This window comes from Hakea prostrata, chromosome 3, assembly GCF_041222555.1.
Source record: "Hakea prostrata isolate BN-2017 chromosome 3, UWA_Hpros_2, whole genome shotgun sequence".
Classification (NCBI taxonomy): domain Eukaryota; kingdom Viridiplantae; phylum Streptophyta; class Magnoliopsida; order Proteales; family Proteaceae; genus Hakea; species Hakea prostrata.
Genome location: NC_142602.1, coordinates 71,710,156 through 71,735,116, shown reverse-complemented (window position 1 = coordinate 71,735,116; position 24,961 = coordinate 71,710,156). Strand labels below are relative to the sequence as shown.

The 24,961-nt window shown below is 38.6% G+C and overlaps 1 protein-coding gene across 2 annotated transcripts; it reads left to right on the top strand.

Annotated features, from left to right (window-relative positions):
- The first annotated feature begins 889 nt into the window (after positions 1 to 889).
- Positions 890 to 24,325, top strand: LOC149022964 (putative aquaporin NIP5-1). 2 transcript variants are annotated; one of them, XM_089147376.1, is made up of 5 exons: positions 890 to 1,122; positions 1,258 to 1,409; positions 2,117 to 2,536; positions 2,834 to 2,895; positions 23,953 to 24,325. In XM_089147376.1, the coding sequence occupies exons 1-5, from the start codon at positions 909 to 911 to the stop codon at positions 23,993 to 23,995; spliced, it is 891 nt and encodes a 296-aa protein (XP_089003502.1). In that variant the 5' UTR covers positions 890 to 908; the 3' UTR covers positions 23,996 to 24,325. The 2 variants fall into 2 exon arrangements, with proteins under 2 accessions (XP_089003502.1, XP_089003501.1); XM_089147375.1 differs by lacking the exon at positions 23,953 to 24,325 and adding an exon at positions 6,334 to 6,759.
- Positions 24,326 to 24,961: the final 636 nt, after the last annotated feature.

The window sequence follows — 24,961 nt, the reverse complement described above, 5'->3', positions numbered from 1 at the left end:
GCCGTTATTTGGTCAAATCACGTAAGGGCATTATAATTTTTTAATATTCAAAATTTGAATCACGCCAATCTCTTGAGCTTGCATGAATCCAAAGATTTGAAATCTCTGGATTCATGAATGTGAAATTTGTACCCGTTTGGTTGTGAAAATTCAGTATCATGGGTTTGGGGTGAAATCCAGATTTTACTCCTACTATAAAAGCGCTAAACATTTGCGCATTCACAAAAATCACATCGACCAAATAATTTTCCAGGATGAATCCACATATTTACCAAATAGTTAATTTTATGGATTACAACTCCATAGATTTAAAAATATATAAATTTAAAATCTCTAGATATTTAAAATCTCCAGATCAACTCATGTAACCAAACAGATCCTTAAGTGTGGGTTACTAGTAATTTTGAAGTTGGTCTATCAATCTCGATAGATGGTTTAGTTGATAAAAGACCAACCCTTCCATGTAGGAAGTCAGAATTGGAAACCTCTCGAAACCAAGAGCGAGGCCCTGCTGGCTAGGTTGAACATAATAATGATAAATAAATAAATATATAAAAAGAAGAAAAAAGAGTTGGGCCACCTGTATTCAACGGAATCCTAATTCATCCATTTTCCTCCTACTATATTGAAAGGGAAACCTTGTTTTTTAGTTTTTATTCAATTGATTAACTGGTTAGTGGAAACGTTACTCCATCTTCTTGTATATATATTTAAGTCAACCTGTGAAAGGCCAAGTAGTTTTTCTTTTTTTTTTTTTTTTTTTCTTTTTGGAATTTAGTTTGTCTAAACGAAGGTAAGATTGCATTTATTATCATTTTCTCAAAGTCAAACAATTGTAGAGGATCCTTCTGGACTAAATGCACCTTTTGTTTTTTTAATGAATGTTTAGTTTCTTGCATTACCACTCTATGCACCATGAGGACCTCAAGACCTGTTCTTCGATCCAAAGCCTCAATCAAACGTTATTTCTCTCACTATCTCAACTCTGGAGTTTTTCTTTTAAGGATAGGATTTCTGGGTTTCTCTTTCATTACAGATATAACATGGAACAAGTTCCACCAGAGATCGTCGAAGTCTTCCAGTCTCACATATCAGAAAACATAAAAACCGGAGAATCTACTGGTATTCTAAATCTCTTTACAACTCTCTTTTGGAGCATAACATTATTTTTTTTCATTTTTCTACCGAAAAAAAGGAAAATCCGAATATTTTGATTTCTTTTTTGGTTGCTGAAATTCTTCTCTTTTGGAGGAAAAGCAATACATATATGGGAGTCATCAAACTTTCAACCTTCAATAGAAGTCGAAGAAAATACGTTGTCACCCAAGAAGAAGAAGAAGAAGAAGCAAAAGCGCTGTTCATGCTTTGGCATGGTCGACAGTGGTCAGTATGTGCTTTCTTCTAAGAAGGTAACGTATTTCCCAATGGGTAACCTTTTCTTGTTGTATTTGGTTCAATTTTTCTTGTTCTTATTGATAGATAATGGTTTGCCAGATGATGATATATATCTATACCAATACCATGAGTGCTGGGAAGTACACCTATCTAGGATCATAAACAGTGAAATTCTATATATCATGAGGCAAGGAATAAAATCCTAAACACCAAAATATTAAGGAAAATAAATAAATTAATTAATCAATGGGGCTGGTAGCTTAACCAACGGAAACCCTTGCCTTCCTCTCAGAGTCCCCAAAACGTAGAATGTAAATCTTCTCTTTCTCACACTTAAAAGATGATTTTGTTTTTAGAATGAACACGTATTATGAATCTAATCATGTGAGAGAAAAAAAATTTCCATGTTGGTAGAAGATCCAGACTCCCTTATCAATCGGAACAGCTAATTGGGGGTTGGAATTTAATAAGCTCCATCATCGCTCATTCCCTATTTATAGAAGAGTTGTTTGCCATATGAGACCTTTTAACCCAGGAGCTATGATCACTACCAAAGAACATCCTTTACGTTTGAAAGAAGAAAGTTTGAGTTGAATGGTAAAATACTCCAGAAACTCACATCTAGTCTAATGGCACCAACAATATTAATATAAATGCACTCAAGACTTTTTAGTATATCCACCTTTTGTTTTGTAACAATGCCATAATCATGCAATTACAGGTTGGAGCTGAGTTTTTGGGATCATTCATCCTGATATTTTCAGCAGCTGCTGGACCAATTGTGAACCAAAAGTATAATGGTGTGGAGACTCTTATAGGGAATGCAGCTTGTTCAGCACTAGCAGTTATGATTGTGGTGTTATCAATAGGTCATATCTCTGGAGCACACCTTAATCCTTCAGTAACTCTAGCTTTTGCCACATTTTGCAAGTTCCCTTGGGTCCAAGTTCCAGCATATGTGACAGCACAAATCTTAGCATCTTTATGTGCCTCTTTCATCCTTAAAGAAACAGTACACCCCTTCATCTCTGGTGGGGTTACTGTACCCTCAGTTAATACAACAAATGCTTTTGCACTTGAGTTCATCATCACCTTCATTCTCATGTTTGTCATCTTTGCTGTTGCCACTGATCCGAGAGCAGTGAGTATAGTTTTTATAGTTTTCTTTACATCCTACCTTATTTCAAATTTAATTGAAGCATATTTATTTACGGATTGTCGATGGTGGAACATGTGTGTTATATTGACCAAGGAACGGAATGAATCCCAAACACTGATGGTAGTCAGAATTCAACACATCAGGGGGTGGGTTTCATTCGGTTCTGCCAATATGAAAGAGACGTACATCCTGCATCCTTTTGTGCCTTTATTGCTTTATTTATTTACTAGTTTATTTCCTCTGTGGTGGTGAATTGGTGGCTTTTCTATCACTCCAAAGGTGGGACAATTGGCAGGAATAGCTATTGGGGGAGCAGTAATGTTGAACATTCTAGTAGCTGGGTAAGTGTTCTTCATCAATATGTAAAGAAAACCTTCTTGGTTTCATCCAATATTGTATTTAACAATATGCAATATTGGTTGCATTGGAAGTAGGATTGACAAATGACATCTAAAAATAAAAATAAAGACACCACTTTAAAGCCAGGTATCAAGCCAAAGAATGCATCAATTCCATCTTTTAATGGTAAGAATTAACAAATGACATCTATGATAAAAGGTCTATATTTCAAAGTTTTTTCCAACCTTAAAAGATGCATCCGTTGTGCTGGTTGGAGTAGTCCAAAATTCACTTTAGGATTTCTGATACTTAGAAACTTCTCTAGAAACTGTTTAGTTTTTCTTGCCTACTTTTGTTGAGACAATCTCTTCCTCTTCTTGACACTTTGTCGCTTCACTTTAGATATGTTTCCTTTTCCTCTTTTTGAGGGACTGTTTTTTCATCTATTACCTTAAAGACTTCCCCCCCCCCCCCTTTCTCTGTACATAAGGGCCTGTTTGGTTACTTGAGTCTGGAGATTTAAAAATTATAGAGATTTCAATTCTATGGAGTCATGGTTCATAAAATTAACTGTTTGGTTAGCTTGAATCTTTGGAATGAAATCTGTAGATTCATCCTGAAAAAACATTTATAGAGTCATGGTTCAAATGTTTAACGCTTTTATAGTGGGGGTGAGGATTTCACCTCACCCATAAATCTACAAATTTACGTTTTTAGTGTAAAAAGGTGAATCTATAGATTTCATGAATCCAGGGATTCACACAACCAAACGGGTATAAATCTCCGATTTTTGAATCCAGAGATTTCAAATCTCTAGATTCATGTAACCAAACATGCCCTAAAGGAATCTGTGGGACTCTGTGATCATGAAGTTTTTCTATGTCACAATTTTGTACTATGTAATGTTCGCTCTACTTTTGTATAATTTAAGTGATTTGTGTTTTAGTTTTTCAACAACTTGATAGGGCCTTGGGGGCATGACACGTGGAGGAAAGAGAGTGAGGGAAACCATAACCAACTGCTAAGTGTGAGATAAAAAGGGGAACTCATGAGGAGTGGGCATCAGCTAATTTTTGAGAGTTTAGGGCAGCCTTTGGCTGAGGGGAAGCATCAGCTAACTTATGTTCTTGCTTATTCGGTGATAACGTTCAACATTGATGCCCATAATAGCATTGTGAAAGACAAGATGTTGAAGGCTGACTTTTATCCTGAATAATTCTAGGATAGATGATAGAAAAGATTTACTAGAGGAAGAAGAGGAGGTTAATAGGAACAAGAAGTTGAGAGTCATCATAGGTTCAACGTAAATAATAGCTGGGTGGTGCGATCTCCAGCAAACCCGCAATTCACCGGCAACCCTGGCTGAACCTCGGTTTGCCTAGCCACCACTTCATCTTCACTAATCAGGGTGTTTTTGGAAGACCACATACAATCCTTGCCTAACACTATTCCTCAGCAGAAAATAACACTCAATGTTTTACCTCATCCAAAACACAGTAGCCTACATTATTTCAACCACAACTGAAGGTTCAGAAGTTAGCATTATCTCAAACACCTCAAGGTCTTCAAAAGTCTGCATTATCTCAACAATGGGGATATACTTAGAGCTGTACCTTATCTCAAACACACAAGACTAGGCATTGTCAATGTAAAGCCTTAGTACCTAGATATACTTGTGAAAACATAACTCTAGAGTGTAACAGTCCTAGACCTGTGGCAACAACAACTCTAGTCTATATATGTAAGATGTAACACAATTAGAGGACTAAGGAAGCACAATTATCATTCTCATGGATGTAGGTTGCAAAGTACAACCAAACCACATAAACTCTGTCTCTCATTTTCTCTCTCTCTATAATTATCTCTCTCTCTCTCTCTCTCTCTCTCTCTCTCTCTCTCTCTCTCTCTCATGCATCTAACAAGAGTAAATAACGGTTGGGTGGTGCGATCTCCAACGAAACCCTTTGGACGGGGTGACAAAGATTGAGGAAAACTCTTTGGTGACGTGGGGCAATTATTGTGAGAGTTCTAATGTCATTTTGTCCAGGGTGGAGAGGAATAAATTATTACATGTTTGTTGGTGAAAGTGGGGGAGAAAATTAGGGTTTTGATCACAACTATGGATCCCATTGGGGAAGATACAGTCCAAGAAGGATTCTTGGATGGACTGGTGTCCAAGATCCAAGTTAAGGTTGGGTTACAAACTAATGTCCTGTCCATTTCTGACAAGGAAATGGACCTTGTAGATGTGTGACACGTATCCCAACATCACATCAAAAGGTTGAGGTTCATCTACAAGTCACATTATTTTTTTTTTAAATTTAATCACAAGTCTTTGATTTGACTAAATAAATGGATTTCAACCATTTGATGTGATGTTGGGACACATGTCATACATCTACAAGGAAATGGATGGTCCATTCAGACAAGGAAATGGACTGGATAAATTTCTGTTGGGTTACTCACAGCCTTGACCTTGGGCCGGTTGATGTATTTGACCCAATGTATTAAAACAAGTGGGTCTTGAAGAGCCCAACTGCAGAATTTTGTAATTGGGTCCTAAGGGGGAATATTAGGCCGAACGTAGAAAGTAAAAGCAAGGAGAAATTTTATCCAGTCCATTTTTGATAATGAACTGGATCATCCATTTCCTTATGGATGAGTGGCACATGTCAAGAGGTCACATCAAAGAATTGAGATTATATAAAATAAAAAATATTATATCTTCTAAATCTAACTTGAACCCTTTGGTGACTTACAAACTCGTGTCACTCTTACATAAGGAAATGCATAAAAAATGGACAAGATGAAAATCCTTTGCACGAAGCTTGCAACTAGGGACCTAGAACACATATATATGGATCTCTATTGAGGAACAAGGGCATTTTCGAAATTGACTATTCATCCATCTCCCACCTCCTTCATTTTGATTGAACTTGCACTCTAAGATAGTGTAACCCAATGAGGTAGAGATCAAATGCTTGAATCCCTCAATCGATGACCAACGATAGAAAACTAGAGCCATTGGAAGCTAATGTCAGTGCTAGAAAACCCTCGACATAAAACGATGGTAGACCCATACCGTGTTAATGGTGACGCGCGTTCTTCCATTGCGAAGTTGCAAGAGATGTTTCAAAGAAGCAACAAGGATCTCCCGTTGAAGGATTCTCTGAACAAAGGGGGTAATGAACCTCCATATGATGCATCTAGCAATGTAGAAGGGCAACATTTGTTGTAGGGGTGACTGGCACCATCAAAACCAGGTTTTATACCTTTAGTTTCTTGCTCCTCAGATTGTTTATATATTTCTAACTACTCTCTCTAGCCATAGGATTGAGCCCTTTGATCTTCATGTGTTGCATATTCATCTTGAGAAACTCATATAGATGGTGGTCAATTATTATTCATTTTATTTCAAACTAACTACCTTAAATCAACAGGCCAATGACTGGTGCTTCAATGAATCCCATCCGAACTTTGGGTCCTGCGGTTGCAGCTCATCGATATGATTCAATTTGGATATATATTTTGGCCCCTACGTTAGGTGCTCTAGCTGGAGCAGGTGCTTACTGTGTGGTGAGGATAGCAGAAGAAGATATAAAGGATGAAGAGTAGGGTCTTCAGACAGTTTGAAGCTTTCCTCAATAGGAGTAACTAAATCTCCAATGGAAATAAATGTAAAAGATGATATCCTAAATATGTACATAAATGATTATATGTGTTTTTTTTATTAATTTTTTTCACCAACGTGGTGACCTAATAAGTTGGATTTTTTTTTTAACCTTTAATTGTATTCTCAATAGTTTTTTGATGTTAATAAACTGTAGTCATTTTGAAAGAAAAAAAATTAATAAATAAATAAATGAATTGTGTTATCTCCCAAGTAAAAAAAAAAAAGGGTGCTGCAACTTGTTATTTCACTACTTGATTGGTTACATCAAGATTTTGCCCTATGTTATATTTACCAAACGTAAGTATTGTAGAACTTCTATATGTTGTTAGTTGTTTAAATGTTATGTCCAATCCTCCTAAGATTTGAATATTTATAATTCTGAAAGATCCCCTTACTTTACTTTAAGAACCCTAACAACTAACAAGAAAGAAGAACACTAATCCATTGAATGAGATCGGCTAAATGGATCCTTGCACTCAATGTAAGATGAAGGTTAATATAATTCCATATATCTCAATTCAATTAATTGATAGGGAAAAAAATCCTTACCTGGATTCGCTTTCCTAGAAATAGAATTACTACAATGGAAATAATCTGGATTTCACGTCTCGTTCCTCTACCAAAGTTCCACCGGTTTGATTCCACAATCACTAGGAAAGGGAATAAATTCCACAACCAAAATGTTGTGGAAGGAAGGTATAGAGATATAAAGCAAGGAAACCCTTTTCCTATGTTTCTAGGAGAGAGATGGGAGCCGCCTTTCTTAGGAAAATCTCACACACGAATAATGTAATCACCCAAGTGATATGGTGGTTACAAATATATAACCCTATATTTTGTAACCGCTCTAATCGTGAATTTCCAACTCTGTCCTTGGGCATATAATTTATTAATAAAATAATTAATAAATCCCAACATCTCCCACTTGCACAAGGGCAAATGTTAATCTCTCTGTCACAGTGTGTCCCAGACACACATGTATATCCCAGGATATACACATTCAATCTCTCTATCACAGGTGTGTCTCAGACACATGTATATCCCAAATATACATATATTGATCTCTCTGCTATGCATCCCAGATACATAGACCACTTTTGTCCCAAACAATAACATCCACAAGTCATACTGGCAAAATGGGTTGTGTGATCGGTGATATACCTGCACGGGTGAGCCGCAAACTAGAAACCTTCCTAGAATGTCAGAATGGCACATCATTCAAAGAAACACATCAAATAAGAATTAGTATACCACAATGTCCTAGGTTTATTCAAACTCACTAAACTAAAGGTATCTCGATCCCTCTGAGAGATCACCTTCTTGTCCTTAAAATGTTCACCACTGTAACACATACAGTTGGCGCCAGCAAACACTTTTAGGGTGTAGTTGAATCAAACCGTTCCTTTCGCCTCAGATGATCACTACACTTAGGATTGACAATCCGTCTCATCTCTGCTCACCTCCAAGGCGCCAGAGGTGAATGCTCGTGTGAGTGAGCCATTTTCTTGCCTATTGACATATCTTGTTTTATGCTAGAAGAATACTATCACTTAGAAAGTGAATAAAATAAATGCTTGAATGAACTCATATTACTCAATAATAAGAAAGTTTCAGTACAAAAGTAAGTCACAATCTACGCAAGCCCAAGGATTTTACATGAGAAATAAAAACATCCTTGGCTATAGGTTTGGTAAGAAGGACTAGTAGATATGTGCTTAAGTACAACTTACTTCCTTGATATAATGTCTCTAACAAAATGATATCTCAACTGTATATGTTTGGCCTTCCCATGATACTTGGGGTCCTTGACATAGCCAAGAGCTATCGTACTATCACAGTACACAAGGGCAACCTTTTTGGATGTCATCACAAATCAAGTATGTCGTAGGAATCTCCTCAACCAAACAGCCTCTTAAACCGTAGCTGAGCATGCCACATACTCTGCTTCCATGGTTGAGAGGGATATACAAGTCTGCTTCTTGCTACACCACGAAAAATGGCCCTGCCATTTAGTAAGAAAGCATATCCAGAGGTTGATTTGTGCTCATCAATGTCTCTAGTCCAGTCAGCATTGCTATAGCCAACTAATTGCAAATCTGATCCTTGGTAACACAACATGTAGTTAGCTACTTGTTCTTCTGAGATATCATAATATCCTCTTGACTACTTTCCAGTGCTCTACGCCTGGGTTTGATTGGTACCGACTAACCAAACCCACTGCATAACAAATATCCGGCCTTGTACATAAGGCTACCCACTGCACTGGAATATGGAATTCTTTCCATCTTGGTTTTCTCCTTTGGAGTCTTAGGACCTGTTGGTGCTAAAATTGCCGGAGGCTTTGAACCGTAATCCTTCGCACCAATCCACTCAGATCTGGATCGATCTGACTCGCTCTTCAGTCAATCAACCTCTCGCTCCTCTCGCTCCTAAAAGATAGAACACCAGTGAGAAATGAAGCCGATCGTTTTGATCGGCCCATCTCCAACGATCTAGTCAGTAGTTGATCCAGAGTAGAGCTCTCAGAGAGCTTTAATGGAAAATAAGTGAGAAGTGTGAATATTCGAATGAGCTTACCTTTCATGAGAATCTTGGCTCTATTTATAGGCTGCAATACGTTGTCTCTTATCACTGATGACCGTCGGATGGAAAGTATAGATCGGATGGCTATGATTAAGCCTTTGTTTAACCTTTGGGCGGACCCTTAAATTCATTCATCTCATCAGGTGAATCCGGTTGAACCTGGTTAGACCGATATAAACCGGAAGTGGATATTTTAGTCACAACACAAGCCCCCAAGCCTGCTGATCAGGTCGAACTTGTATGAGACTCTGGTCAGGAGGTTTGAATCTTTCTTTCAAGTGACTTCAGAATATTCTTCATCTTGTATTGGTTGTGAGAATTCTTCAATACTTGAGCTTATCTGCTGCACATCTGACCACATACTATATTTCTGACCACTTGTTATATTTCTGATCACTCGTTGTATCTTTGATCACTTGTTGTATCTTTGATCAGTTGCTGATGAAGTATTCTTAGGAAAGAGTGACTGATGAAACTTTTTGAGAAAATGGTTGATGAAGCCTTAATAATTGATCAGATGCCTTTTTGAGAAAATGACTGATGAGAGCCTTAATAATTGATCAGAAACTTTTAGAGAAAACGGATAATGAGAGCCTTAATAGCTGATCAGAAACTTTCGAAGAAAATGGTGATGAAAGCCTTAATAACTGATCAAATGCCTTTTTGAGAAAATGGCTGACAAGAGCCTTAATAGCTGATCAGAAGTCTTTAGAGAAAACGGTTGACAAGAGCCTTAATAGCTGATCAGAAGCTTTCTGTCCTTTAGACAATAATTGAAGAGAGTCTTAGCAACTTTGATTAGAATCTTCAATATAATCGCTTTGTGTGAAATTTTCTTGATCAGCTCCTTTTGGCTTTGTGAGTAGTAGTTTGAAGGAATTCTTTATAATATTGACTTATCATCCTCTGATCATTGCATATCTGATTAGATATATATTTCTGATCAAACTTGTATTCAGTATTTGTTTCTGATGAGATATTTCTGAAGAAAATATAGCTGATGAAGCTTTAATAGCTGATCAGATATTCTCAGATAATGGCCTGCAGAAAATCTTTGAGTTTTCGATAAATAATCCTCCTGATCCTTGAATTGTTTTATTCATTAATTCCATTGTTCTCAATCAAAAGGCTGCCTTGAAGAGATGCTGCCTTAGAGAGATGCTGCCTTAGCGAGATGCTGCCTTAGAAAGATGGCTACTGGAGCCTAACTTCAGAAAGTCGAGATCATTCCTCGGAAGGAACAATCCGAGATCACCCTCGGTACGGAATGATCCGTGATCAGTTTCGGAAAGCATGACCAGGCCTCGGAAGGCTAGCTACTTAAGCCTGACTTCGGAAAGTCGGGATCATTCCTCGGAAGGAACAATCCGGGATCACCCTCGCGAAAAGAATGATCCGTGATTAGCTTAGCATGACCTGGCTACCTGAGCCTGACTTACGTAAAGTCGGGATCATCCTCGGTACGGAATTATCCGTGATCTGCTTCGGAAAGCATGACCAGGCCTCGAAAGGCTGGCTACTTGAGCCTAACTCACGAAGAGTCGGGACCACCCTCGGTACGGAATGATCCGTGATCAGCTTCGGAAAGCATGACCAGGCCTCGGAAGGCTGGCTACTTGAACCTAACTCACGAAGAGTCGGGACCACCCTCGGTACGGAATGATCCGGATCAGCTAGCATAATCACGCCTCAGATGGCTGGCTACTTGAGCCTGGACTCGGAAAGCCGGGATCATCCTCGGAAGGAGTGACCCTGAGTCAGCGTTGAAAAGGCATGACGTGACCTCGTAAGGCTGACCACTTGGGCCTGACTTCGGAAAGTCGGGATCACCCTCAGAAGGAATGACCCTGAATCCGCGTTGAAATGGCATGATCAGAAGACTAGTTCGCAAAAATGTTCTTTGGATTAATAATGAAGAAGAAATTTTAGATGACCACGCTTAATAAGTTGATTTCTCCAAGAATACCAGAAAATCCTGTCTCCTTTCTACTGATAGAAATAAGTCTTCATGAATAATATAAGTCTTCAAGAACAATGATCAGTCTCTGCTTTATAGAAAATTGCTGGTCAGAAGCCTTCATAACCGAAATCAACCTTTTATGTGGCTGAGAGAAGCCTTTAGAGAAAGTTGCACAATGATCAATGCTTTAATGTTCAGCCTGTTAAAATTGAGCAGAGTAAAAGATCAAAGTTTGCCATAAAGTGCAAGATCAAATAATAAAATGATAATATGAAGTTTGCAATAATTGCAACTCCTCAAGAAATTTTAATTTATGTAGTTTTGGACTGATGAACTCCCAAGATGTATTTCCTCCTTTTTCTATTTCCACCTGCAAACTTAAAGCTTCAATTCTAAACCTAACAATCATACTAGGAGAATAATATATCATAACACTATAGGGAAGCCCACAGTTAGAAACTTAATAAAAAGCCTAATTAATGAATGGTCAGGAACTAAGCATTTCATATCAGTTCAGTATAGAATATATGGATTCCTGCCTCATTAAAGATAAGACGATATCTCATCCTTCCTATATGTAGCCAGAAGGATAACTAGACATTCTTTTATGATTAATAAATAAAAACAAATAAGACACTTCACAAAGATAAGACGATATCTCATCCTTCCTATATGCAGCCAGAAGGATAACTAGACATTCTTTTATGATTAATAAATAAAAACAAATAAGACACTTCACAAATGTTTGTTTAGGGTACTGATATCTATCTGCAATTAACAGAAACATATAAAACAAAATAAAAACTTCTATGACTCCTCTAAACTTATATTCTATTTACTCAAACTCCCATCATAAGTTAACTATATACAGTACTAACAAAATGCATATTTACTCAAACTCCCATCATAAGGAAGCTGAAGTGAGTAACCATCTGCAAGTAAAGAGCTGCACTCATCTAGAGTTTTTGATATATTCTTCTTGATATTCCAAATTCATCTCTAAGTTATATATGACAAACACTCTTTATCAAATGTAGAATGAATATTTGTAAATCGAAGATTTCAAATGTTGTTAGAAAAAGAAATGATGACCAAGAATTTGTAAATCAACTATTGTTAGAAAAAGAAATGATGACCAAGAAACTCTAATATACTTATCTTTTTATTGTAGTAGATTTTTTGCTCCATGATCTCTTTCTGCACTCGAATTCTTCAAGAATCTTTGAAATGCTTCTTTGAGGAGTTGATACTTGAATAGAAAAGCTTTCGAAAAATAAGAATTTTGGGAATGTAACATCCATTGCTGCTGCTGCTATTCAAGCTACCATCATCTGGGCTGTTATTTGATGTAGCCTTTCACATTTGCTACTTCTTTGTTCTCAAAATTTCAGAAACTGCTAGAATGTTTTTGCTTTGAAGTGTTTCAAGTCCAGCTCAGATCAAGATACTAGTTGACAACCTCCTTTGATTGCCTTTATCATAATTAAATTAAATTCTGAAAGCTTCGAAAAAGTCATCATGTACTCTCTCCTTTCTCAACCATCCAAGCGATGGCCTTCCTCTATAACCCCAGCAGTTGTTGCTGCTGCTGCCACTGCTTCTTCTCATTTGATCCTCTGGATTGTAGATAATCAGCTAGGTGTATGTGGTGGCATCCCTGCATCTTCCCATTACTTTACACTTCAAACTTCCATACTGAAACTGTTATTCCTGTTGGCAAAACAACCTTGCTGACTACAGCTGATAATGGTGGCACTGGTTCTATTGACTCTGGGTAATTGAAGCTCTTCAGTGCATCATTTGCTGTAAATCGAGGAAGCCCAAAAAACTGCTGCACATGATTGCTGAACCCATTTAAGTTTCTCAGTGCCTTTGCTTCCCAATTCGAAACGAGCCACATGTGGAATTTCTTTTGAACCACATGGTGACAGTGGTCCTCCACGTAGTTGGAGGTTTCCAATGAAAGCACTCATATCCATGGATCTGAAAATCTGTTCTGGAGGGACATAACCAGAAATATTATTGAAAGAGATGTTTAGAAGTACCAAGCTTGAAGAGTTTCCAAACTTCTCTGGTATGGAACCTTTGAATTCATTGTTTGATATATCCATGACACGTAGAGTTGGAAAACTTGTAAGCTCATCATGTATATAACTTGTCAAGTTATTGTAAGCCAAATCCATCCACTCAAAAACAGAAACAAATAGCAATTAGCGGTTGCGAGAAACAAACACATATTCTTGAAAGCCCAAATCGAATTCTCTCAAAAAGCCTAGCAGTTGGCAATGCTGTTCGAGATTTGCACCAACAAGTGAGCAAGCACATAAAGTGTATCTTGAATTCTTTCTGTAGACCCAACTTAATTCGCCATCAGTTACAGAGTGATGCATTCAAGCAACAAACAAAGAGATTGATAAATGATTTAAAGAGATCAGCTGAACTCGTTGAGGATAAACTAGGAAGCATGGAAAATAGATCAGGGAAATTGTTACAGAGCTCCAACCAAATCCAAGATTCATTAACATCAATTGATCTCCGAACCCAACAAATGTCAGAGATTTCCAAGGATGTTATAATTCAAATTGATGCTGCATTAGAACATTCAAAGGCTATATTCGTGCAATCAAAAGAAATAGTAGCTTCTCAATTAGAGCTTCGTGAAGAGCAAACAGAAATGAAGGAAGAGTTAAGAGGCAGGAATGGCATTGCTTCATGAATCTTACCAACTTCCATTCACAAGCATTGGAAGAAAACAGGGCTGCTTTGCAAAAGCTGGCCGAATTCAATTGCAAGAAACAAGAGGAGCTCCTTCAACACAACAGAAGCTTTTGCATGAGAACAGATGTGAGATGTAGCTGATGTGGCGATTTCTGTACTTATTCTCACCAAAATGTACTGAGGCATTTCATCGAACAATTCTATTGCTAAACAGTAGCCAAATGAAATTGCAGAAGAAGGTGGTGTCAATGAGTTGTCAAAATTCACTTTACAAGTTGATCCTCCATTGCCTCATGCATTGTGGGAATCTGCTGCTTCTTAGATGTTGGTGGAAGCAACTTCTCAAATTTTGGAATCAAAGTATCTGTGTCCAGCTTTCTCTGAACAACCTTCGCATCCTCCTTATTCTGAGTATCAATATTCTGCACCTTCATTTTATTTCCCACCTCAACCAGTTTTTCAGTGCATGGTAGAAATTATTGTTTTACTTTCCAATTCACAGTGCGCACCAGTAATCGATAATTTTGGATCAAGTCTTCCATATGTATCTCGCATCTGTTTCCAACTTATGATTTTCATTGTCAGAAGTTCTCTCTAGATTTATTTGCAAACCAGAATTCTCCCCCAAATCCTGTTTCTGATTCTCTTCAGATGTCTCATTAACTGCAAAGAGATCAACGCCTTCTTTGCTCCTCTCTTTGGAACTCTTGCTAAAAGTCACCAACTCGTTTTCCATCTCACGCTGCACATTAGTAACCAAGGACATCGTTTCTAATTTTATGCCTACATCCTCATCTGTTGCCAATCTAGATCCGATCGGCAATTTTAGCAGAATTTGGAGAGATTTAAGATTACAGGAGCAAGAAGGAAACGCTTAAATTCAGGGTCAGAAAACCTGTTCCAGAGCTTCGTTCTCAGGGGAAAAAATAGTGTTTGAATACTTTCTTGAACCACCAGTTCTCCATAATTTCAGGAATCGTGATTCTTGTACCTTGGCCGCATCATAACCCTTGCGAGCCGGAACTTGAGGGCTACATATGCAGGGGTTCCACAGAAGGTATGGAACAACCCATCTTGCCTCATCTGATCTGATTTCTGAATCCATAGGAGACGATCACAGGCACAACTCCTCCGAGGGGCTTAATTAAGATTCTTGAGATGGAAATCTGGAAAATCAGCAATAGAGATCTCAGATCTGAAAGAGATGAGATACTTAGATCCAAGAGAATGGAGAACAGCACATGGAAAAGCAAATCAGTAGATCCGAAGGTAAAGAACCAAATCCAAAAGAAACGCTGGTCATAGGATAAAAAGAAAAACTACCGATCGAGACGCTAATCAAAATAACAACGATCATCTGAGATGCCAATCAGTTAGTCGTCTCGCTTGGTTTTGGTTACACAACACTTGAAGGTGAAAGAAGGATGTTTCTTGCTCCACCATTATTGTCATGTGTGGCCGATCCGTGTAATCACTGCAACAAGAAAACTTTTCTCTGATGTCTTTACAACAAGTTTACCTTCATGCTTATCAAAAAAGAGTGATAAAAGATCTTTAGAAAATAGAGATATTTAGATATAAGAGAACAGTGACAGATATAAGAAACGTAAATGTTTAGATCTGGAAAAATGGTAATCGAGATCTAAGATCTGAAAACAGAGATACTTATTTCCGAGTGAAAGGAAAACTTATCAGCAAGATTGATGATGGGCAGAGTATCATCGTTGGCTGCAGGGATCTTGAAGTAGTAGCTACTGAAGAAAAGTCTTCGCTTTGCTGGTTGTTTTTTGGAACCATAATCAGTAGATCCAATAGATCGAAGGTAAAGAACCAAAGATCAAGAAACAAGATATAGCAGGATGCTTCTTGCTCCACCCTTATTGTTACTTTATGAAAACCAAGATATAAAAGCTGTGAAGAAGATCTTGCTTTCTTCTCCAAATTCACATAATCGTCTCAGATCTAGCTTGCAGGATATGAAACTTCATCGGAAAAAGAGCGTAAGATCTTGGATGCTTTTTCAAGACAGATCTTAGAAGAAAAACTTGATCGCTGAGCCAAAGATCTCCGAAACAAAAAGATTGCAGAAGAACGATCAGTGAATCATCTTGCTCTTCTGGTACTTGAGCTATAGCTTCTTGCTCAGTTTCCCACAAATGGCGCCAAATGTTGGTGCTAAAATTGCCGGAGGCTTTGAACCGTAATCTTTCGCACCAATCCACTCAGATCTGGATCGATCTGACTCGATCTGACTCTATCTGACTCGCTCTTCAGTCAATCAACCTCTCGCTCCTGAAAGATAGAACACCAATGAGAAACGAAGCCGATCGTCTTGATCGGCCCATCTCCGACGATCTAGTCAGTAGTGGATCAAGAGTAGAGCTCTCAGAGAGCTTTAATGGAAAATAAGCGAGAAGTGTGTGAATATTCGAATGAGCTTACCTTTCATGAGAATCTTGGCTCTATTTATAGGCTTCAATACGTTGTCTCTTATCACCGATGACCGTCGGATGGAAAGTATAGATCGGATGGCTATGATTAAGCCTTTGTTTAACCTTTGGGCGGACCCTTAAATTCATTCATCTCATCAGCTGAATCCGGTTGAACCTGGTTAGACCGATATAAACCGGAAGTGGATATTTTAGTCACAACACATGTATATCGGTCTAACCAGGTTCAACCGGATTCAGCTGATGAGATGAATGAATTTAAGGGTCCGCCCAAAGGTTAAACAAAGGCTTAATCATAGCCATCCGATCTATATTTTCCATCCGACGATCATCAGTGATAAGAGACAACGTATTGAAGCCTATAAATAGAGCCAAGATTCTCATGAAAGGTAAGCTCATTCGAATATTCACACACTTCTCGCTTATTTTCCATTAAAGCTCTCTGAGAGCTCTACTCTTGATCAACTACTGACTAGATCGTCGGAGATGGGCCGATCAAAACGATCGGCTTCGTTTCTCACTAGTGTTCTATCTTTCAGGAGCGAGAGGAGCGAGAGGTTGATTGACTGAAGAGCGAGTCAGATCGATTCAGATCTGAGTGGATTGGTGCGAAGGATTACGGTTCAAAGCCTCCGGCAATTTTAGCACCAACATTTGGCGCCATCTGTGGGAATCGAACCCACGACCACATGGTTAAAAGCCTTCCGAGGCCTGGTCATGCTTTCCGAAGCTGATCAAGGATCATTCCGTACCGAGGGTGATCCCGAATTGTTCCTTCCGAGGAATGATCCCGACTTTCGAAGTCGGCGCTCCAAGTAGCCATCTTTTTAAGGCAGCATCTCGCTAAGGCAGCATCTCTCTAAGGTAGCATCTCTTCAAGGCAGCCTTTTGATTGAGAACAATGGAATTAATGAATAAAACAATTCAAGGATCCGGAGGATTATTTATCGAAAGCTCAAAGATTTTCTGCAGGCCATTATCTGAGAATATCTGATCAGCTATTAAAGCTTCATCAGCTATATTTTCTTCAGAAATATCTCATCAGAAACTAATACTGAATACAAGTTTGATTAGAAATATATATCTAATCAGATATGCAATGATTAGAGGATGATAAGTCAATATTATAAAGAATTCCTTCAAACTACTACTCTGTCAAAGCCAAAAGGAGCTGATCAAGAAAATTTCACACAAAGTAGATTATATTGAAGATTCTAATCAAAGTTGCTAAGACTCTCTTCAATTATTGTCTAAAGGACAGAAAGCTTCTGATCAGCTATTAAGGCTCTTGTCAGCCGTTTTCTCTAAAGACTTCTGATCAGCTATTAAGGCTCTTGTCAGCCATTTTCTCAAAAAGGCATCTGATCAGTTGTTAAGGCTTTCGTCAGCTATTTTCTCTGAAAGTTTCTGATCAGCTATTAAGGCTCTCATTATCCGTTTTCTCTAAAAGTTTCTGATCAATTATTAAGGCTCTCATCAGCCATTTTCTCAAAAAGGCATCTGATCAGTTATTAAGGCTTCATCAGCCATTTTCTCAAAAAGTTTCATCAGCCACTCTTTCCTAAGAATACTTCATCAGCAACTGATCAAAGATACAGCAAGTGATCAAAGATACAACGAGTGATCAGAAATATAACAAGTGGTCAGAAATATAGTATGTGGTCAGATGTGCAGCAGATAAGCTCAAGTATTGAAGAATTCTCACAACCAATACAAGATGAAGAATATTCTGAAGTCACTTGAAAGAAAGATTCAAACCTCTTGACCAGAGTCTCATACAAGTTTGACCTGATCAGTAGGCTTGGGGGCTTGTGTTGTGACTAAAATATCCACTTCCGGTTTATATCGGTCTAACCAGGTTCAACCGGATTCACCTGATGAGATGAATGAATTTAAGGGTCCGCCCAAAGGTTAAACAAAGGCTTAATCATAGCCATCCGATCTATACTTTCCATCCGACGGTCATCAGTGATAAGAGACAACGTACTCATTCGAATATTCACACACTTCTCGCTTATTTTCCATTAAAGCTCTCTGAGAGCTCTACACTTGATCAACTACTGACTAGATCGTCGGAGACGGGCCGATCAAGACGATCGGCTTCGTTTCTCACTGGTGTTCTATCTTTCAGGAGCGAGAGGAGCGAGAGGTTGATTGACTGAAGAGCGAGTCAGATCGAGTCAGATCGATCCAGATCTGAGTGGATTGGTGCGAAGGATTACGGTTCAAAGCCTCCGGCAATTTTAGCACCAACATTTGGCGCCGTCTATGGGAATCGAACCCACGACCACATGGTTAAAAGCCTTCCGAGGCCTTCTGAGGCCTGGTCATGCTTTTTGTAGCTGATCAAGGATCATTCCGTACCGAGGGTGATCCCGGATTGTTCCTTCCGAGGAATGATCCCGACTTTCCGAAGTCAGGCTCCAGTAGCCATCTTTTTAAGGCAGCATCTCGCTAAGGCAGCATCTCTCTAAGGCAACATCTCTTCAAGGCAGCCTTTTGATTGAGAACAATGGAATTAATGAATAAAACAATTCAAGGATGCGGAGGATTATTTATCGAAAGCTCAAAGATTTTCTGCAGGCCATTATCTGAGAATATCTGATCAGCTATTAAAGCTTCATCAGCTATATTTTCTTCGGAAATATCTCATCAGAAACTAATACTGAATACAAGTTTGATCAGAAATATATATCTAATCAGATATGCAATGATCAGAGGATGATAAGTCAATATGATAAAGAATTCCTTCAAACTACTACTCTGTCAAAGCCAAAAGGAGCTGATCAAGAAAATTTCACACAAAGCAGATTATATTGAAGATTCTAATCAAAGTTGCTAAGACTCTCTTCAATTATTGTCTAAAGGACAGAAAGCTTCTGATCAGCTATTAAGGCTCTTGTCAGCCGTTTTCTCTAAAGACTTCTGATCAGCTATTAAGGCTCTTGTCAGCCATTTTCTCAAAAAGGCATCTGATCAGTTATTAAGGCTTTCGTCAGCTATTTTCTCTGAAAGTTTCTGATCAGCTATTAAGGCTCTCATTATCCATTTTCTCTAAAAGTTTCTGATCAATTATTAAGGCTCTCATCAGCCATTTTCTCAAAAAGGCATCTGATCAGTTATTAAGGCTTCATCAGCCATTTTCTCAAAAAGTTTCATCAGCCACTCTTTCCTAAGAATACTTCATCAGCAACTGATCAAAGATACAGCAAGTGATCAAAGATACAACGAGTGATTAGAAATATAACAAGTGGTCAGAAATATAGTATGTGGTCAGATGTGCAGCAGATAAGCTCAAGTATTGAAGAATTCTCACAACCAATACAAGATGAAGAATATTCTTAAGTCACTTGAAAAAAAGATTCAAACCTCTTGACCAGAGTCTCATACAAGTTCGACCTGATCAGCAGGCTTGGGGGCTTGTGTTGTGACTAAAATATCCACTTCCGGTTTATATCGGTCTAACCAGGTTCAACCGGATTCACCTGATGAGATGAATGAATTTAAGGGTCCGCCCAAAGGTTAAACAAAGTCTTAATCATAGCCATCCGATCTATACTTTCCATCCGACGGTCATCAGTGATAAGAGACAACGTATTGAAGCCTATAAATAGAGCCAAGATTTTCATGAAAGGTAAGCTCATTCGAATATTCACACACTTCTCGCTTATTTTCCATTAAAGCTCTCTGAGAGCTCTACTCTTGATCAACTACTGACTAGATCGTCGGAGATGGGCCGATCAAGACGATCGGCTTCGTCTCTCACTGGTGTTCTATCTTTCGGGAGCGAGAGGAGCGAGAGGTTGATTGATCGAAGAGCGAGTCGGATCGAGTCGGATCGATCCGGATCCGAGTGGATTGGTGCGAAGGATTACGGTTCAAAGCCTCCGGCAATTTTAGCACCAATAGGACCCATATCGAGGCTCAAATACAAACCCTTCTCCATTGGAGTATCAATTGGTTTGCAGATGTGCATCTGGTATCTATTCAAGAAATTGTCAATATAGGTCTCTTGAGATAAACCCAGTAATCTCTTTTGCCTATTTTTGACAATCTTGACACCAAGCACATAGCTTGCTTCGCCCATGTCATTCATATCAAATACAAAGGACAACCATTTCTTAATGGTTTCTAATAGCTCCTTGTTATTACTAGCCATAACTATGTCATCCACATACAATGTCAAAATGACATTATTACTATCAGATCTCTTGGTGTAAACACAGTGGTCTTCCTCAAGCATGGAAAACCCACTTTCCATCATAGCTTGGTGGAAGCTCATATTCCACTATCTAAATGCTTGTTTTAAGCCATATATGGACTTCTTAAGCTTGCACACTTTGCGCTCAAGTCCATTAGCTTCAAAGCCTTGAGGTTGATCCATATAGATCTCTTCCTCAAGTTCTCCATTGAAAAAAGCAGTTTTTACATCCATCCGATAAAGCTCTAAGTCCAAGCTGAGCAACAATGGCTAGAATGAGGCGGATGGAAGTAAACCTAAACATAGGGGAAAAAGTTTCCTTATAATTAATGCCCTCTCACTAGGTGTAGCCCTTAGCCACTATACGAGCCTTGAATTTCTCAATAGATCCATCCATCTTTCTCTTGATCTTGAGAACCCACTTGTTCCCAATTGTCTTTCGGCCCGGCGGTAAGTTAACCAAGTCCTAGACATGATTATCTTTAATCGACTCCAACTCTTCCTCTATCGCTTTCAACCATTCCGTTGAGTTTTTTCCCGCAAGAGCTTCCTGCACGCTCTTCGGTTCATGCTTATCGACTGGAGCCATCTCGTAGTCTATCTCTTCAGGAGTTACCATGTAGACTTCATCCTCTATGTTGAAACGTCGACGAGGAACTAGCCCGCGCCCACTATGGCACAAGTGCATTTTAGATTGTTCACTCTCTGAGGTAGCTATTACATCTACACTCCCACTCCCACTCCCACTAGGATCTTCTGGATGAACCTCAGGTTCATTATCCATAGTCTGAATCCTTGGAATTACAAGATCACTATCTTGTATCTCAAAGAATTCCAATGATTCTTTGTTAGCTCCTAAAAGAGATGGAAAATCTGCGGAATCTAGCCCTAGCCTAACCTAACCATGACCCGGTAACCTTGATGTTTGTAGGTCCGAAGACCCAAAGTGTAGGAAGAAGCCAACTGTGGGCCCTCTCAGTAGAAAACATGGTGTTTGACTCCGAACCCATGGAGATTGATGATGGTGCCCCATACTTGGAAGCATTGTCAGTGTTTGATAAGAAACTGCACCTTGAAGAGGAGGAGTTTAGTTATTGGATCTAATGCACTCCCGGACTTGATTTGAAGGTAATTCTTTGACCTAAACTAGTCATTTAAGATGTAGGAAGAAGCCCCTTTGATTTTGAGTTGATCTTGGCCCCCATTTCCCTGTCTAAAGTTGTTGTCCTAGCCTGGTCGACTGCCCTAGTCGATTGGCCAGTCGACCATGCCAGTCAGCCAGTTGCTTTATAAATCCGAGAATCTTTGGTTTTTAGGTCATTTTAGGCTCTACTTAAGTGGACTTCGTAGTTATAACCCTATTCTATTGCTAGAACCCTCTGAGAATGTGGGAAGACTCCTCTTAGGCCTCTCCTTGGTATTGGTGAAGTGCTCTTGCAAGATTCTTAGTTTCTCTTCTCTAAGTTCTTCTCCAAGGTATGTAATCCCTCATTTTCTCTCTAATCTACTATTGTCTCATCTTATTCTTGCTGTTGAGACTATGAAGAAGGTGCTGCAACCTTGCAACCACCTCTTCTATTGCCTCTTTGCATCTGTATAAACCCCCTTCTATTCTATCAATGCTATGCACCTCATATTGATTCTTAACCTTGTTTTCTTATGATTTTCTTTCATGACAACATGATCCTTTCCTAAACTGATTTCTCTAGCATATTAGGTCTGATTATATGTTAGTAATTATCTCTAATCTATTGCTCATCATCCTATTGATTAAATCCCTGATTTCTCTTTGCATTTATGGTTGATACCATTGAAGAGCATGGTTTTATCAAATTAGAAAGTTATGGTTTCAAATTGGGAAGTCTTGATTTGATCCTTGTTTATTGATAATTTTCATTAGATAGTCTTAGTCTACTATTCCTAACATTCCTTTCAAATTTCGGAGTAATTTGAGTCCCGAAAGCGAGGTTTTGGATCAATTTCTCAATTTCAGCCCCGTTACTATTCATCTGGTCGATCGGGTCGATTGACCAAGCCGATCGCCAGCTGAATACAGCAATGGTGTTTTTGTTCGATTCGATCCGTTTGACCTCTGATTTTCTTGATTTCTTTTCTGATATTGCATCTATGATTGTCTAGGGTTCAAGTACTAACTTTGGGACCATTCTATTTGATCTCCAAACTATCTTCGATTCGAATTAAGGTAAGGACGGTTGTTACCATAATTACATAGATTGCGTAAATCTTGTTTCTATTTTGGGAACTGTTTAAATTCACTTTCATTATTTTATTTCTTCATGTCGTATTACTACTGTAAGTACTTCAAGTACAGTAGTACCATGTTTATGTATTCTTTGTTATTATGAATATTTATTCTTGTCATTACATATGCGATTGATCATGTTATTTGTATATTTCTATATGATGAAATATCAGTTGTGTATGAAATGATTGAATTGGGAATGTGATTGATTAAGTATGATTTGGGATTGGGGGATGTCCTTTCAACATTTTTGTCCTTGGACATCAGTGCAAATAGAATGGGATATTTTTGATGGTGCCCTTGGACACTTTCCCGGATTATTGGATGTCATACCTAGGGCTTGTCTAGTGGTGTTTGGCTAGGATGTCCTTGTTGTATCAGACCCGATTCGGAAGGGTATTGAAACCGAACGACCTGTGGTAGCAATGTGAATTTGTGGGCACTTGAGACCGGTGCATTATATCCATGAGAGGTCATAGATCACATTGTGGATACTCGTGAGTGGCCATTTATTGGTAGGGTTGCAAATAGTAGACTTGGGCTCATGGGCGCTCGAGACCGGTGAGTTATATCCGTGAGAGGACGTGAGAGCTTCCCGTCTATTATTTCTGGATGACCAATAAGGTTGATGAGTCCGTATTCCGAGTTGGTTGTAGCCATAGGATACGATGACTCTAGTGTGAAGGATACCGGAAAGGATCCAGAGAGGGGAGGAATGGAAGTATCTGGATTTGACTTGATATGACTAAGTAGATGACTTGCATTTGGCTAGGCTTTACCTTGACATGCACCAACACTTAGACCAAACAATGATGTGAGAGAGCTGTGACCTAAGCCCAGCCATGGTTTGTTCGAGAGGGATGCATGACCCATTACCAACCGATAATGAGTGATTTGAGACTTTTCCCAAAGAAGTATGGTGCTATGACTTAAAGAATGTCTGACATAGAGACCAGCATACCTAGAGTTAGATTCATACATGCATTGTCTGTTTCATATCATATTGCATCATGCTATGTATTGTATCATGTTATTTATGTATGTCTACCATAGAGACTAGCATACATAGAGCTAGATTCATACATGCATTGTCTGTTTCATATCATATTGCATCATGCTATGTATTGTATCATGTTATTTATGTTATTGTGGAATAACTTGTCTTGCTGAGTTCTTTTGAACTCACTCCTTTTGTGCAAATATTTTGTTAGACTATCCTGCAGGAATGGAAGAACAAGATGGCCCATACTATGAGACGCCCGTTGATGAAGCATACTACCCTTAAGGTGCTTGCGATCACAAAGATTACATTGAAGATCTCTCGATGGATAATGTTGCGTACTAGGATTAGTCCCACTCTGGAACGGAGGCAGCCATGTCTTGTTTCTTTTTGTTTATTTGTATGAGGATACACTGTATAAGACCGAAGAGACATTAGCTTAGTTGTTTATCCCTTTCTTTCCTTTCTTTTGAGAATTGGATTGTAACCTTAATTGTATTCGAACTACTTTTCAGCTGCGATTTGGGGAGCGATTTCTCCACACACACTCTACTTGTGATTTTTCATATACTGGTATCATTTATTTCCACACTCTGATTATATTGTCTCTCTTCTTCTTATCTTGATCTCATTGTTCTTATCATATTACATTGATTACATATGTTCATGATTATGTTATTGTATATGTGAGAGGTTGGTTTCTTTCATACTTCAATTACATCCTCAGGGGGGAGCTTTGTCGTCCACAAGGGTTGAACCCATGACCTCTCTACTGAGAGTATGGATCTTACCACTCTACCAACCCTGCATTGACATAGAAAAGAGAATGTTTCCAATGAATTTCGAATAAACTACAAATCAAAAGTTAGGAATTAGGAAAGCAAAAAAAAAAAAGAAAGTCTGTTTAAGCTTTCCTCTTTGATAAAATTTGTAAAATCCGATCTGGAAAAGGAAACCAACGGATTTTATAGAAATTATAAATCACAACTTAGGAAAAGAAGTTGAATAAAATCATTTCGAACTTTCCAAGTCACTCTGAAAGGTACGCAACAAATATTTGAAATTTCCATGATTTACGAATCTAACCTTGCAGTTGATAGAAAAGCTCTATGGATGGATATCAACACTTGTCACATCCACCCAGTCGGTACCCTATCTGGAATACCCAAGTGTGTGATCGACAGCCCCAAAGATCAAGTTTAGGAACGACCATATCCATT